This window comes from Octopus bimaculoides, chromosome 13 (assembly GCF_001194135.2).
Source record: "Octopus bimaculoides isolate UCB-OBI-ISO-001 chromosome 13, ASM119413v2, whole genome shotgun sequence".
Classification (NCBI taxonomy): domain Eukaryota; kingdom Metazoa; phylum Mollusca; class Cephalopoda; order Octopoda; family Octopodidae; genus Octopus; species Octopus bimaculoides.
Genome location: NC_068993.1, coordinates 55,287,690 through 55,306,110, shown reverse-complemented (window position 1 = coordinate 55,306,110; position 18,421 = coordinate 55,287,690). Strand labels below are relative to the sequence as shown.

The following is an 18,421-nucleotide window of genomic DNA, read 5'->3' as shown; positions in this document are numbered from 1 at the left end:
CACCACCACCACCACCACCACCACTACAACCACCACTATTATACCGCTTCCACCATCATTACTACCATCACTACAACTGTCAGTACAACTGCAACAACACTATCACCATATCACCATATCCCAACTTGGAACTATCCTTACAACAACAACACTACCACGACCACCAGTACACACAGCTGCAACTACAACAACACCACTGCAACAAAATCCATACCTATGCTTACAACATTTTCCTTACAGAACCTTCCCCATCCCCTCTACAAGACCTGCTGACTTCATCATATCCAGACACCTTCACACTCACAAACACTTATTGTCCATCAAATTCAGCCCTACTTATCCCTTTTGTTACAATATTTCTTGTCAAAATCCACTAATTTTGTGGCAATTAATTTTTGAAAATAATTCTTTTATTCTTTTATTTGTTTCCATCATTTGACTGTGGCCATATTGGAGCACCGCCTTTAGTTGAAGAAATTGACCCCAGGACTTATTCTCTGTAAGCCTAGTACTTATTCCATTGGAATCTTTTGCCGAACTGCTAAGTTACGGGACGTAAACACACCAACATCGGTTGTCAAGCGATGGTGGGAGAAACAAACATGGACACACACACATACACACATGCACGCGCGCGCGCACACACACACATGCACACGTGCGCACACACACACACACCCATATCGAGCTTCTTTCAGTTTCCGTCTACCAAATCCACTCACAAGGCTTTGGTCAGCCCAAGGCTATAGTAGAAGACATTTGCCCAGAGTGTCATGCAGTGGGACTGAACCCAGTGCCATGTGGTTCGTAAGCAAGCTACTTACCACACAGCCACTCCTGCGCCTATAACAAAGAATTTAGTAAAATAATTCTTTCATTATTAAGCTGGTGGATTCCACCAGGGTCAACTTTGCCTTTCATCTTTTCAAGGTCGATGAAATAAGTATGAGTTTTTCCCCATCCCCTCAAATGTCAGACCTTATGCCTGTAGTAGAAAGGATTATTAAGCAGATGTTTAAGGCAGCGAGCTGGCAGAATCATTAGCACACTAGGCGAAATGTGAAGCAGCATCTTATCTGTCTTTATATTCTGAGTTCAAATTCTGCTGAGGTCAACTTTGCCTTTCATCCTTTTGGGGGTAGATAAATTAAGTACCAGTTGCATACTGGAGTCAATCTAATCGACTAGCCCCCTCCCCCAAAATGAGAGAGCAAGGCATACCATCAAAGTGACACTGGGGTAAAATATACAAAGCCCAATATACCCATCATGACTACCCATCTGGCAAGAGTACACCAGGCAAGAGTACACTGGCAAGAGTACACCAGGCACATGCATCACAACCATATGTGCGCAATATGGTGATCTCATATCAAGATAAACAGCACATGAACTTGCAGGTGAGGCCCAGTTAGAATTTTCTTCACGTCGAGTAGCCCATCCCGCTCAAAAGGTCCCTGAATAAGGGTTGTTTAAGGTCGATGAACAAAACACCCTTGTTTCAAAAGGTGAATCATTCAAACCCTAAAGAATTCCTCTCAACACATGGCTCCCCTACTACTTCTGCTCGTGATCAGAGATGCACACATCATCAGCCACTAAGGGACATGCTCAACTGGTCAAGCAACTGACAAGCAAATCTGTGGTATTGAGCAGAATATTTAGAGTGTGCAGTATGGTCCTTAGCTAAGCAGTGTCTCAGTGGGAAGATGGATATGCAGGGCATGTGTTATCATTCAGCTTCATGCTGTAGGACTGGTTGATTTGAGGTGATGGGGAGGAGGGAAGTTATACAACAACAGTAATGATAATAGCACCATGAACAACAACAACAACAACAACATGACCACCACTACTAGCACCAGTGTTGCCTACAACAAAAACAACAACAGTAATGAGACCACCATAATCATGGCAACTGTAATCAACACCACCACCACCACCACCACCAATAACAACCACAACAACAACAACAACAACAGCAGCAGCAGTAGCAGCAGCAATAGTACCAGTACCACCATCAACAACAGCAACAGCAGTAAGACTACCACCACCAAGAACAACAACACCAGCAGCATCAGGAGCAAGACTACCATCCCCACTAACTCTAACTGCAGTAGCAAAATCAACATCACCACCACCACCACCACCAACAACAACAACAACAACAGTAGTAGCAGCAGTGGCAGCAGCAGCAAGTCTACCATCCCACCATTAACAACAACAACAACAACAACAACGGTTTATATATTTTCAATATTAGTTCTTTATTGATTTATCTGTGACCTTTTTCTTCATGTATTCCGGAAGAGTCTAAAATATACATCATTTACTCTTCTTTCGTTTAGCACATCAATAAATTTCCCCATTTTCACTTGATTCAAGCTGATTGGTTGTGACAATGGATGCCTTTCCCTTGCAATGTCCTCATATTCCACCAAAAATGTTTAAAAATTTCTTTTTTATTATTTTTATTTTCTTTAAACTTAACAATTTAGCAGAAATTATTGTCAAGAACATGGTATGACAATATCCAAATACATAATCTTCAGCAGTTTAACAGTGTAAAATGGTGCTTTTTTTCACCTCCCACATTGGCCCAAGGAAATAAGTTTGTAGACTGTATTGCCGGTATTAACCTTATTCTTCGTTAGGTAAAACAGTGGCCCCAGAATTCAGGACAGTGGCTCTCGCAGAATATATTCCAGAGTTGCATACTCCACTGCAGACTTGTCTAATCTAGGACAGAATAGAGAAATAGATGTTAAAACATTGATGATAATAATGATGGATGATGATGATGATGATGATGATGAAAGGTATGAAAGGCAAAGTCAATTTTGGTTGGATTTGAATACAGAGAGTGGGCTAAATCATTGTATCCTCCCCAGTACATGACTGGTACTATATTTTATCGACCCCAAAGGGATGAATGACAAAATCAACTTTAGCTCTTACCTCGCATTTAGATAAAAGGAGTGCATGGCAGATATTGATGATGATGATGATGATGATGATGATGACGATGACAATGATAAAAATGGTGATCTCTTTATAGGTCGCAGGGACCCATATATACATTCGAATAAAATGTTAAATACAGGGTTACAAAAACATTTAATGCTGGACAAGACAAAGTTTTTAAAAAAACATGGATGGTTAGGATAATGTACAATGAGTACATTTAGAATTTGATACAGATTAAAACACAGAATAATATAAGATTACAGAAAAAACTCAATAATTAAAACTAGATACAATTTAAATTTAAAACATAAACTGAAACACAGATCGGGCAATTCACTCACACATGAGTAAGGAACCTACAACTGGCTTAAAACAGGACTTTCTACGACTCTGATCCTTTCTCTCTACCACCACTTTTCTGGTCTTGTCTACATAATTGCTCTTTTCAAAGATTCCTGTGAGCAATTTTGGGGTCAGGAAGATTCCTGTGAGCAATTTTGGGGTTAAGAAGATCCCTGTGAGCAATTTTGGGTGTGAGCCAAGAAAGGCTCACATCATGGTGATGGTAAAGTTCTTTGAAGAATTGTTGAAGAGATTTTTTTATTAACACCGAGTTTTTCTCAGGTTCCACAGCCTATTTCTTCTCCAATCCGTACTAAATTTGTCTGGAGAAGGTCATGTAGATCCTGTATATCTGCCATCAGTTCTTTGTTGAGTACAAAACTATGGATTTCCTCATGATGCAGAAGAGATAAGCTCTTCCTCATTCTCTTGGAAGAAACTTGGTGTGGGGGTGCAGCATTTTCTTTCTCTTGGGTTTTCTGGCTGTCTCTAGCAGTCTACCACTCTTGTTCATTTTCTATCTCTTCTTCATTGTCATTCACTAAAGGGGTGATGCTGCTGGTTGTAACTGGGGGAGAGAAGGCCTCGCAGCTTTCTAATTGGCTCTTGGACCTGAGAACAAGGTGTTTTCATTCAATGTTTCCAGATCTTCCCCCAGGGATGGCCCAGGAATAACAAGCCATACGGTCTGCTATTAATGTTGCTGTTTTTCCCTCTTTTAACTTTCCTATCTTTCCTGCACAAAAAGCCCTTAAATGATCTTTATTGCCATATATGTAGCCCTTAAGCTTTCTACTATGAAAGATCTGTCATAAAGCCTTTGTCTGACCACTCACTACAGACATAATTTCAGGAACATTTTGGAGTTTTATGGTGTCGTGCGAATTTGTATATCAACAGAGGCCCTTTTCAGCCTAAAAATCACCAAACTTCACATCAACACTGACCACCTGTCCATATTCTGCTTCAAAAGTAACCTTATGTTTCCTTATTCCAAGTAGTGCAATAAACTGACTCAGCTTATCTCCTCGCACTCTCATTAAAGTGCAAAGCACTAACTCATCTTATCTAAAGTGAATCAGTGCTTTTTCTATTTTCAGTTTTAAAAAACGACATATTTAAAAGCAACAAACAACATATTACCCTGCGTAGGAGATTTCCCCATATTGATAAGGGTGGGCTTCCACCATTTTTTGGAAAGCCCTTGTGCTTTTCTGATGGCTTCATATTGGAAAACACCTTTTTTATTTCAGATGGCATAATGCTACTATGCACTCCTTCCTTTATCTAAATGCCCTTTATCTAAAGTTTATCAATTGCAAGGCAAAAGCTAAAGTTGATATGCAGCTCAAATTTCTTTCATTAAGAAATAGACTCTGTCTGTGTGTGTGTGTGTGTGTGTGTGAGTATTGTTTTGTTGTTTTTGTTGCTTTAGCTAAATATATCACTAAAACTACTCTCAACAGCATTATTTTCTTGTAAAACAAGCATTTTGGAAGGAGAAAATATTGATAGTTCTCATCATCATCATCATCATCGTTTAGCGGACGTTAAACGATGATGATGATGATGATGATGAGAACTATCAATATTTTCTCCTTCCAAAATGCTTGTTTTACAGTGAAAACTACTGTCGTTAGTGTGTGTGTGTGTCTGCAATTTGTGTGTGGGAGTAAGTATGTGTATGTGCACATGTGTGTGTGTGTGCATGTGCACATGTGCGTGTATGCTCTTGTGTGTGTGTGCTTAAACTTTGTGAAAAAGCATTCGCCTTCTTGACTTTTGTTTTGGTGGGCATTATGTGTCATTTGTTATATATGAATGTAGAAAAGACAGAAGGCAAGAGGCCCATTGACAGCATTGGAATCGTGTCTAACCCTTTGGCATTCAGTTTACTCTGTCAAATGTATTGCTTGTTAATCATATCATTTTGAATTAATCATGCAATATCTTGTAGCTTTGAGACTTTGATGATGTGATTGGTTATTTTAGAATGACATTGTAGGTTAGGTGTGGGAGGCTGGATCTGGTTGGTTTGAACATAAAATAAGAATATTTGGGTCAGATATGGCCAGTTTAAATGTTAAAGGGTTAAATGTAAATTAACGCTCTCTCTATTATAGGCCCAAATCCTGAAGTTTGATGAGGAAGAGGCTAGTTGATTACATATTACACTGAATTCAGTGCTAGACTGATACTTATTTTAGTCAACCGTGACAGAATTTGAACTCAGAACACAAAGCCAGAATAAAAGCCACTAAGCATTTTGTCCAGGGTGCTAAGAATTCTGCCAGCTCACCACCTTTAAGTGTAAATTAATATTCTTTCTGCAATTGGCTCAAGGCCTGAAAAAATGCTTGGGGAGGAGGCTAGTCAGCTTCAATCCCAGTGCTTGACAAGTACTTATTTTATCAACCCCGTAAAGATGAAAGGTAAAGTCAACCTCGACAGAATTTGAACTCAGGACACAAAGCTGCCAATAAATGCTGCTAAACACTTTGTCCACCTAACAATTCTGCAAGCTTGTTGCCTTTAAATGTAAATTAATATCAACCCTTAAGCATTCAGATTTCTTTGTCACATGTGTTGTTCTGTTGGCACTCCGTCGCTTACGATGTCAAGGGTTCCAGTTGATCCGATCAACAGAACAGCCTGCTCGTGAAATTAACGTGCAAGTGGCTGAGCACTCCACAGACACGTGTACCCTTAACATAGTTCTCGGAGATATTCAGCGTGACACAGTGTGACAAGGCTGACCCTTTGAATTACAGGTACAACAGAAACAGGAAGTAAGAGTGAGAGAAAGTTGTGGTGAAAGAGTACAGCAGGGTTCGCCACCATCCCCTGCCGGAGCCTCGTGGAGCTTTTAGGTGTTTTCGCTCAATAAACACTCACAACACCCGGTCTGGGAATCGAAACCGCGATCCCATGACCGCAAGTCCGCTGCCCTAACCACTGGGCCATTGCGCCTCCACTTGTCACTTGTAGAGCTTATTTATTCACTTAATTTTGAAATAATCATGCATTATCTTTGAGATTTTGATAATATGATTGTTTATTTTTAGAATGACATTGTAGGGTAGGTGTAAAAGCCCAAACCTAGCCATTTTGAACACAAAACAGACAGAAGATTTGGGCCGGATGTGGCTGGTTTAAATGCTAAAGAGTTAAAAAGAAAATCCTTGTGCTTATAGACACAATAAAATACATGATTTCTCTCACACTGTGGTCTGTAATGTTTTATGACTACGAGATTTAGAATGCCTTGATTGAATCTTATAATGTATATATAACTAAAAAAAAAAAAAAGCAATTACAGAATGCCATTCTTAAGAATGGAAACGACATAATAATGAAACTTTATTACTCCACTCGCTATAATCTGCCTATTCTCGTTTTAGGAAACAAATTCAGCAGCAACTGCTTTCAGATTAATTTTGCCAACCCATTTTTTTTTTTTTTTTATGATCTGAAAATATAGCCAGATAATTTAATCTACTTTTATCATTATTGACTGAAGTTATGTCATTAATCATTTTGTTAGAGAAAATGCTCGTTCAACTGCAGCAGATATTTCAGGATTTACCAGTAAAAGTTGGCAGATTTTATAAATCTCTAATATTAAATGCTTGCTTTCAGATTTTTTTTTTTTTTTTTCATTTATACATTCTATGAAGTCAGTTAGACAACTAACAAAAGCCTCTCTTATAAGATACCTGAAATGCAGGAAGTTGAACTATCAATGAATTAATGTCAATGTCGTCAGTGTATTTACTTCTGATGAATTATTCTCTTTATTGATTACCTTTCAAAGCGATGTCCTCAACCTTAAATATATCTTGCAACATGCTTGATCAAAGTGTTGGTTGACAGAAAAGTTATTGATCCTATGCATGGCAGAAATGATCCTACGCAGACGCAGGTGTGGCTGCAGTAAGAAGCTTGCTTCCCTACCACATGATTGTGGGTTCAGTCCCACTGCATGGCACATTGGGCAAGTGTCTTCTATTACAGTCTTGGGCCAACCAAAGCCTTATGAGCAGATTTGGTTGACAGAAATTGAAAAGGCGGCGAGCTAGCAGAAACGTTAGCATGTAGGGCGAAATGCTTAGTGGTATTTTGTCTGCATTACGTTCTGAGTTCAAATTCTGCCAAGGTCAACTTTGCCTTTCATCCTTTCAGGGTCGATAAATTAAGTACCAGTTACACACTGGGGTTGATTTAATTGACTTAATCCCTTTGTCTGTCCTTGTTTGTCCCCTCTATGTTTAGCCCCTTGTGGGCAATAAAGAAATAAGAAGGCAGGCATGTGTGTGTGTGTGTGTGTGTGTGTGTGGACACACACACATATGTTGAAGAAGAATAATGGACAAAATGTATTTGTATAAAGTCGCTGTTGTTGTTGTCGTCTACCATAGCAGCATTGATAAAACACTATAATATACTTATGACATCTGATGACACAGCCTGCCAACGACACAATGCAACAGGTCTAAAGCACTGATTTTTCTGAAAGATGATGACTTCAGTTCATGTATTTGGAAAGGTGTATTAGCTGATTTGTGTGAAGAATAGTGACATTTACACTCGTTTGTGGATACCAGCCTACCTGGTATTAAATGGTTGTTAATAAATGCCAACTGATAAATTAAGGAACTCTGTTTAAGTCACCAGTGTAATACAAATATAACATAAATATATCAACATAAGTTGTAATCTACTAAATTTTGAATCTATTATGGTTTTTAAAATTTAATTTTGTTTTAAAATTTATATCTTAGGGGTAAAATATCTTAGTAAAATTGTCCTTTTGTGCATTTTTTTATCCAGATGAACATTTCTTCTCAAAATTGAAAAAATTATTTTTTCTGTTATTCCCTTTTTATTTTAAGTTACAGATCAATGGAAATCATTAAAGAGAAGAACATTTACAGTCTTGTGTTCACAGACAAAGAGATAGACAGATTTTTGTCTTTTAGCTAATATCTGATTAGATATAGTAAGGATATAATGTGTATATTTAGTATATACATACAGTATATGGGTTATTATACCTGCCAGTTGAGAGGAAGCAGTGTAGATAGTTACTTCACCAACCAGGTGCTGATGTAATACTGACCAATAAACTATACATAGATAACTAGCAGCTAAAAATAGTATACTCCTCCATCTATTTTGGGTCTGTCATAAACAGCTGCATCACCTTTCATGATTAGATATTGGTACATGTAATTAAAGCTTGACCTGGTTTACGGGTTGGATCTTACATTTCTTGCTTTTCCTGGCATAGATGGAGAAGATTGAAAGCCTTCTAATCAATGTTCTCACCCAGTCTCATAGTCTGCATAAAATAATTATAAATTCCCAAACAAATTCTGAGAAAAAACTGGTGGCTCCACATTTGAAGAACCATTCACAGTACCATAAAAAAGGTAAGCCACACTTTATAGTGTGCTGTAGCTAAGCCATTAAGGACATTGCGTTCATAATCATAAGATTGTGGTTTTGATTCTTGGACTAGATGATGTGTTGTGTTCTTGAGCAAAAAACATCATTTCACGTTGATCCAGTTCACTAAGTTGACAAAAGCGAGTAACCCTGTGATGGAGTGGCATCCCATCCAGGGGAAAATAAATAAATGCCACAGAAACCAGAAAACTGACCCTATGAATCTATATTACTCAGGAATGATTTTTATCTTTATCCTAATGCTGGCCTTCTCCAGGACATGTGGAGTCAAAACCTGGGTTATGAAGAAGAAGTTTCAAGATCTCCTTGGTAATATGTACACTAGGTTTCTCATGTGGGCTCATAATAGCGCATAGAATGAGGATGAGATCAAAGATGATATTTATGAACATATCCTGGTTTAGTACACTGCATGGCATCATAATGAGAGTGACAGGAGATAAACAGGGTGTGATGAAAGAGAGGGTAAGGGAAGAGAGTTCAGATGAAGAGGAGGAGAGAGACAGAGTGATGGATGATAGTAAGAGAGAGAGAGAGAATGGGAGAGAGAGAAAGAAAGAAAATATTGGCTGTCAATGAGAGGGAGGAGGGACTAATAGGAAAGAGAGAGAGAGAGAAAGAAAGGAGAGTGAAAAAGTGTGTGTCTGGTGTGTAATAAAGAGCATAATGAGGAGGGGGGACCCAAATGAAGATATTATACATACCAACCCCCAATCAAAAGTTTATTTTCCATGCTTGCATGGTTCTCCTATTCTCTCCTGTACAGAATTCCACAGTGACTGATCAACACCTTTGTGAGGTTCAGCCTTTTGAGACCAGCCTTCATTTGAGCACCAGGCCCTTCATTATAAGGCTGACGCAGCTACGTGAGTCACATACCTGTACCGATATATGATTTATACATGATTTATACAGCCTTTATGTCTTGCACACCACATCTCATTTCTTTTATGTTCGTTTTTTCTCACGGCTCACTTTTACTTTTCATTACACAATTCTAACATTACACATCCGGTGGAGCATGTTCACCTCGTTTCCTCCCACTCTTCAAGAAACCATCTGCATTCAAGGCTTATGTGTTGCTACTATGTAACTTCATACCTCATACTCAAGTGACATACAATCTGTCCTTCACTTGGAGGACATAAGCCTTTGTTACCAGTAGAGGTAATAGTTAACTGAACGTGGTTTTTTCCAACATATTTTTAGTCTAGCGACTAAGCTTCAGGAGAGTGGGGGGGGGGTAGACATTCACTGCAATTAAGTCATCTAGGTAACAAAAGCTATGAAATACTTCTTGGGGAGCATTTTTGAGCATTTGAGGGAATTTATTTTTTATATAGGAACACTATATTATAATGTCCACCACACCCTGTTTTCATACAATACACAGTACTCCATTGTGTATTAAAATGTTCGTTTTTACCACACCCTGTGTCACAACTATTCACATTTTACCACTGCATAACAACATCCACCACACCCTCTACCACTTTATCTACATGACATATGTAAGAAATCTGCAGTTGGTGTATATATATATATATATATATATATATATATATACACACACACACATATAAAATATATACACATATATATAAATATATATATATATATATATGTGTATGTATGTATGTATGTATGTATGTATGAGATATCAGGAGGTGCTGAAAAGTTCCTGGCTTTAAGGGTATCAGGAAAGCCTGGCTGGAGGCCCCACTTTACAAGTTCTTTTACAAGGCTTAGAAAAACTGAAGGACCGCTGCAATAAGCGTGTGACTCTGAAAGGGGAATATGTTGAATAAAATCATAATTGACTGATCCTCTGGTATATGTATATACGGCTTAGTGTGGGTGGGGCATCAATTGTGGATATGAGAGGGTGTTAAATACATACATACATACACACCCACACACATATATATATGTGTATGAATGTATATGTATATGTTTCTACTATATGTGCGTATATGTATGCACTTGCTATGTATATGCATTTATGTGTGTATTCAGTACATATCACACTTGCATATTGCTTCACTGAACAGATTACAAATGGAAATTTGCTCTGAAGTGTATAAATTTAGAGATTACGTCCATATTATTAAGAAAATTTTCTGCGAAGTAAAGTCTTGTTTGAAACTCACTTTTTAACTTGTCTATACAACTTCAGAGATGTAACAAGCTAGAAAATATTTCTATTTGTATAAGACTTCTGTAAATTTGTTTTTGTTTCATAATGAGGTGACATTCCTCTGCTGTACTCATTGTATTAAGGAGTGGGCAAAGGTTAAATGAGTTTACTTTCCATGAGAATGACTGAGATGTTGGTACTCCTCCTCTTCCTCCTCCTCCTACTACTACAACTACTTAATGATGTGGAGGAGGAGTTTTTAATGTCACAAAAGATAAATCCACCACCTCCACACATAAATGTAATGATAATAATTCTTTCTACTTATAGGTACAAGGCCTGAAATTTTGAGGGGAAGGTGTTAGTCAGTTACACTACCCCCAGTTCTCGATTGGTACTTTATGCACACTGAAAGGCAGAAAGATAAAGTTGGTGTTGACATCCTTTGGACTCGGAATATAAAGCTACATGAAACGTCACTAAGCATCTTGTCCAACATGCTATACTAATAATAATGTTTTCTTTATCAAGTCCAATGGTTGTTAAAAGAAACGACGAGGATGGTGCAGGACAATACAGTGTGGCATTACATAAAAAGCATGTAAAAAAAAAAAGGGGGGGGTAACAAAATTAAAGGAAAAAATGTTCAAAGAAAATTTATCTGAAAGGGGAAAAGAACAATACCAAGGACCACTTGTGAAAACCCCTCAAAGCCACTGTCTCTCTGATCACTCAAGCAATGCTTTCTCCTAGCTGTCCTTCTCCATTTGATAGTTACATGCTCAGAGCAGCCATGTTCACCTGCACCAAGCTCAACATTCTCATCAACCTTTCAACAAATTTGCTTGGAAGTAGAATTTTTCGCTTTCCACCTTCATCTTGAAAAAGTTGATGATGGCTTGACCATAAAAGAACAAGCTTGTCTTTAGCCCTCTCAGTTTTGTTCATCACACAATCTCTTTTATCAAAGCACCAGACAGATAAAAACCTGCCAAAAGCAGATGGCAGAACAATCTTCACAATGGACTCAGCAGATAGATGGATTCATCCTACATGAGATGGCAACTGATTGACATAACTCCACAAGTTAGCAATGCTTGAGGATTAGAAAAGTGCATGCAGAATGGCTTCATTTCTCTGTATGCATTTTGGATAGGCCCAGCTGATGATACCGCTGTCTCTGTAGAGTTTATCTCAAACTGGCAACCCCCAACTCCCTGTAGCACTGCTTGGCCAGGGATTTCAGGAAACTATTTGTGAGCCCAACCTGAAATTTCTCTGGAACAGACCAGCTAGTTGATTTTTATTATCACTGGCATACTTAAAATAATTGGGGAAGTAGGATATGGCCTAATCATATGTACAATCTGTATCAAGTTGTACAGGAAGATGTCATACACAACAACTGGCATAGCAGCATTATAGTCAATTTTATAGTTGCAAGGGTAAAGGAAATGCCTTGGATGGTCGTAATCATAGAGATACTAAAATGCTGGATCAGGTCATAAAAAGTTGTGGAATTATAAGAGTTATAATCCAATCAGTTATGAGGAGAATTAATCTAGATGAGATGTAGTTTAATTTTGTATCAAGGAGAAGTACTATGGCAGGGGGAGAAGTGTTTAGTGAAAAGCAAGCAATTTTTACTTGGTTTTTGTCAAATCCCTTGCTCTATAATCTGGTGGTTTCTGAAGAAGCTAAGAGTAAATGGATGGCTTGTGAGAGCCATGTACAGGGGCACTATCAGAATAATGAGAGTTAGTAACAGATACAGCAGCAAGTTTAGTGTGCAGGTAGAAGTTTACCAGAGCTCGGTTGCCTGTCCCCTCTAACCCTTATAGACCTCAAGGTCATAAAAAAGGAATCTAAGATTAGTTGCCCTAGGGAACTATTCATTTTTATTGTGGAGTCTGTAGTAGAACTAGAAAAATTCCAGGTGTAGATGATTCAAGACCTGGAATCAAAGACCCTTAAAGTTAACTTAGTAAAAGTGTAAGTTCTAGTAAGCAAGAAAACAGAGTGAACTTTACTCTCTTCAGAAAAATGACTCTGCTCAGTAGGAAGCAAAAAGTGTTGGTAGAAATTTCATACAGTGTGCCCAGTGGAAGCCATGGACACACAAGAGATATAGTGGAATTGCAGGAAGGTTAATAGATAAAGTAAACTTTGCATGTGGCAAATGTGCCATGACAATAAACATTAAGTGCACACGGGAAATAGATTCTCTCAAATGTCTAAGAGGTTCTCTAGAGGAAGTAGATAGTTTATCTGGGTGACCTAGTTTGTAGTGGAGAAGGATATTCCAAAAGTAATAGTTGCTAGAATAAGAAATAGGATGGTGGAAGTTCAAGGAGCTATTACCTACGCTGGTAACAAAAATTCCCTCTCTCTCTCTCTTTCTTTGAGTGAAAGATGGGTCCTACAATGCTTCTGTATAAAGAGCAATGTTACATGGTAGTGAGCCATGGACCCTGAATGTAGAGGACATGAAAAGATTAGAAACGAATGAAACTAGTCTGCTCCTATGAATGTGCAACATGAGTATGCTTGTATGACACTGTGCAAATGTATTAAGAGAATAACTGGGCATAAGAGGAATCAGGTGTAATGTGCAAGAGAGGCAGCTGCACTGATATGGTCATGTGATGTGTAACAATGATGACAACTGTATAAAGAAGTGTTAATTGCTTAAAGTGGATGGAATTTGTGGGAAAGGGGGACTGAGGAAGACATCAAAATGAAATAGCAAAGGCTGATCTCAAGATGTTGAGCCTCACAGAGATGACAAAGGACTGACATGATTGGCATTTTGCTGTGCTCAATAAAACCTGTTTGTTATAGAAAAAAGGAAGGCTCTAAAAGCAAAAGTTTATATTTATACATTCACTGGGCTCTGCTCTAGCACCTAATTTGTCGCCATCAAACCTTCTTTGCCTCTTATCTTCCTAACCCAGATGTACACACTCTCATAAGCAATGTTACACACAATGCAAAGATACTTTATATACAGATAAGAAGTAATAATAAATAGTCCTCATCCAATTAGAATCCAAGAAAGTTAGGGGTTATGAATCCAACCCATTAAGGGATAATATCTATCCAATATACTGCCGGAAGGATACCCAATTACTATTACACTAGTGTTTTTACCAAGTGCAATAAATGGGTGCAGGTAAAAGGAAATTTTACCCTTAATTTATATAGCAATAAGAAAATGTATTTCAAAGGGCCAGCTTCATCACATTCTGTGTCACACTGAACCTCCATGTGAACTACATTAAGAATATGCATGTCATGTTACTTTCATGAGCAAAGTGACCCATTGATTGGATTAACTGAAACCCTTCATCATCTTAATCAACAGAAAGCCAGTTTTTTTATTTAATAATATATATATATATATATATATATATATATATATATATATATATGAATGTGTGTATTTGAGTGTGTGTGTGTGTAAGTACCAATGCTTGCTTAAATACATACAGGTTAATATATATCTCACACAATATCTATCTCTATACAACATGATTTAGCCTATCAAGGCCTAGGAAAGATATAACTTACTGTAAATATTTAAATGAAGATCGAAAGTATTTCTAGATAAAAAAAATTCCCCAATAAAAGGGAAACAAAATTGTTTTATTTTTGAGTCTCTACATGTTTCTCATACTTTCTTTTGTGATATATTCCATTCTGAATAAAGGTGTTGTCCTGTAGTTAGAGACATTGTATAGTCAAGTATAAACATGTAAATCACAGCACCTAATTGGGAAATATTGTATGATTTTGTATGTGAGTGTCAACTCCATGTTGCATTCAAACAGAAGGTTGTCATGGTGGAGATGTGTCCTTGTATGTGGGGGAATGTCTGAGTTTGTTTTGAGGAATTTGTCAAGAAGGTATTATAAAGCTCTGAGATTGCTTATCACTTTGATCCTTTGGCGATAGTGTTATATTATAAAACCAGACAGATTGAGGCCATACAGTTACAGCATGTAATATATTAATGTTTTGCTGGTGTGATTTTATTAAGAAGAGAAGTTTTGCTTCTAATAGCATAGTCAAGGGTGGTGAAAGAGTGGTGGTGTCCTTGGTCTTTGCAGGCCCCCTCAGGCTGGTAATACTGATGTGTAGGCTAATGCTTCCAGGAAAATACAAGGTAGGGAGGAAAATGACAACTAATCAAAATGCTTTCTAAAGTCACTCAAAGGACAAGGTGATATTAAACCAGACAAATAGTGTAGCAAGCTGGTTGAACTGTTACCATGCTGGGTAAAACGCTTAGCGGCATTTCATCCATCTTTACATTCTGGGTTCAAATTCTACTGCAGTCTACTTTGCCTTTCATCCTTTCAGGGTCAATAAAATAAGGACCAATTGATTATTGGAGGTCAATGTAATCAACTTACCTACTCCCTTAAAGTTGCTGTCCTTGTGCCAACATTTGAAACTGGTATTAAACCAGACAATGTATTAGGTCTCCCACATTTTGAGTGTTGTGTCTTACTCAAGCACAAATTCGTTTTTCTTTGCTACCATGAATGAGATAGGTTTTCAAAGTGAGCCCCAGAATACTGTTGGTATTTTTACTGATGTTTTTACACATCAGCAAACATGTGCCTCTCATTGTTATCTCTCTTTTTTATCCCTCCCTCCACCAGCTCTTCCACTCTTCTATCACAAGATTGTGGTTTCAATACCCTGACTGGCATTGCATTGTGTTCTTGAGTAACACACTTCTTTTTATGTTGCTCCATTGTACTCAACTGTAAATGAATAACCCTACAATGGACTGGCATCTGTTGAGGTGGGAGAGATATTGTGATTTTGGTTACTTATACACTATGGTAGTGGGTAGGTAGTGGGTAGTGATTTTCTTCACTACTTCAGGGAGTGACGACCCTGCCTGACACAAGTCCCGGGCTCAGCTGACAGTACCCGGTATGGGCCCCTATCCAGGGTTACGGAAAGGAGACAACCTTCAAAGAAATCCAGAGTGGAGCCCCGTAGGCAGTTTAGTGTTCAACTCGACACTCTTCCAGCAGCTCCTGCAACCAAGCTGGTGCCAAATGTAATGCTCTGCACTCCTTTGGACTACATCAGCAAGGTCGAGAGAGGGGTCCTGACGATTGGGCTACCCAGGATTTTCTTACATCCAGCCCAGGCCTGCGCAAAACTGGAGAGGACAGGAAATGTAAAAACCAGACTGGATTAGTTTATGCGCAACTCCATTGTCTCCCGAGACAAAAGGATGCCAACAATACACTATGGGATTTGGGAAACTGGTTCTATGAGTCCAAGGATTCAAGACAGTAGTGTCCAAGGGACTTTTACTTACTTTATAGTGTTCTGAGTTCAAATTCTACTGAGGTCAACTTTGCTTTTCATACCTTCAATGTTGATAAAATATATAACCAGTTGTGCATAGGTTGACATAAGCAAATCATGTGTAAGAGCATATAAAAACTGCACCCCTCTGCAAAGACATGTCAAGCCAGTGTGGCAGAATAGACTTATCAAACCAATTTGATCTCAAGCTCAAATTCATGACTTCCACATCAGACTGGTCGGTTTAAAGGCCATGCTGAGACCGTCTTGCAGTGGCCTGAAGAACAAAGCCAATCCAATTCAAAAATATCTTCATTGGACTCATAGAACCAGTTTCCCAATTCCCATCAGTTTAATCTCCAGCCCTCATTTGGCTGAATACGAATTACGAATTTTTATGTCTAATTTAAGGACAATTAAGTTCTTATTCGCTAAATTACTGACACATCCACATGCAAAAAATCATAATCTTGTGATATATTTTTTTTTAATGTTTCTAGGAAAATACATATTTCATGTGTATTTTAGCCGTGTAAATTATGTTATCAAATAAAAGGTTACCTATTTAAATCTAGTTTCCAACTTTTTTTTTTATTGTGAATTTCTTTGCAAAATTAGGCCAAAATAATCAGCATATGTAATATGTATAATATATATGTACGTATGTATGTATGTATGTATGTATACACTCTGATATGCGTGCGTGGGTAGGTGGGTGGATGTAAGAAAAAAGCAGTGACAGAATTTGAAATGAGAGCGAGAAAGAGAGAGAAAAGGGAAGGAGAGCTAATAATGAAATGCAGTAGAAAACTCTACTCCCCCTTCCCCTATCTCTGTCAGCAGCATGATAATGAGATATCCAAGGAAGATAACTTACAATGTTGTAACGTCTATGAAGTGCTTCCTAGCAAATTGAAACTTTGCTGTCATATTTCAAATGGGAGGCATAATATCTGGCGATATCTGACGTCGGTAATAGGGGGGAATGTGTGATAGTTAGTTATACATTTTCTCGTGAGTAATATAATAAACCACAACGACAACAATTAATAATGATACGTGTTTTAAATTTTAGTACGTGGCCATCCATTTCGGGGGAGGGGCTGAGTCGATTACATTGACTCCGCTGTTCAACTGGTACTTAAATTTTATCGGCCTGGAGAGGAGGAAAGGCAAAGTCGACATCGACAAAATTTGAACGTAATTACGGACAAAATAAATAAAAAATAAATACTAATAATGATGATGACAGAAAAAAAAAATAGTGATTTCTGATCGAAGTCAAGGTCATACACATTTATTATAGAGAAAGAGATTATGCGACATTAATACTTTCCCTAAATTTATTTTGTGTATTTTAAAGACGTGTTTTTGTTGTATGAAAGAAACCTCAGTATATAACTGGTATTTTAGTTGCTTGATTAACCCTCGGTCAACACGTACTGTAACAGGAACTGCAGTCAAATTTCTTCCTTTCCCCGTTACCTTAACGATTTTGAGAAAGTCGTGAATCACATGAATATTGTCTCCTTTGTTGTTCTTTAAAACCTAAGGCTTAAAGAAATTATTATTTTATTTTCAATTTAAAATAGAAAATAGTAATTTTTAAAAGAACTACAAAAATCTAGCCTTATTTTTTGGCTTAGGATAGTCATAGTCATGAGCGGGAAATGTGAATGATTGCTGTAGGCATATATATATATAGAGAGAGAGAGAGAGAGACAGACAGAGAGATAGGTATATGTATATATATACATATAGATAGATAGGTATATGTATATATACATATATATAATCGTTTGAAGAAAACATAAATCCGGAGAAGCACACTCTTAGATGTAGAGCAGTATATGTCATTTATATTGTCTTCCTTCTTGAGAGATGAGAGTACGTTATGACATTATGATTTTTTTTTTAAAGGCCTGTTTCGTCTATATTGAATGCAAGTTAGGTGTGGTCGCACACCACAAAGTTTAAAGAAATATAGACATTAAAATTAAAGTATGGATTGACTATTATACACTGGTATCTGTAAAAACCGGTATTTTAAAACCACACACACATACCGCTGATTGCCATAACTCTCCCTTGTTTTAAGGCAATTATAACTTTTTAAATTTATGCCTATATATATATATATATATATATATATATATATATATATATATATAT

The 18,421-nt window shown here is 37.5% G+C and overlaps 1 protein-coding gene across 1 annotated transcript; it reads left to right on the top strand.

Moving 5' to 3' along the window:
* Nucleotides 1–29: 29 nt before the first annotated feature.
* Nucleotides 30–14,281, top strand: LOC128249303 (anaphase-promoting complex subunit cdh1-like). The gene is made up of 3 exons (XM_052972494.1): nt 30–2,241; nt 9,545–9,644; nt 11,246–14,281. Exons 1-3 carry the CDS (start codon nt 1,819–1,821, stop codon nt 11,278–11,280), a joined length of 558 nt encoding a protein of 185 aa, XP_052828454.1. The 5' UTR covers nt 30–1,818; the 3' UTR covers nt 11,281–14,281.
* Nucleotides 14,282–18,421: the final 4,140 nt, after the last annotated feature.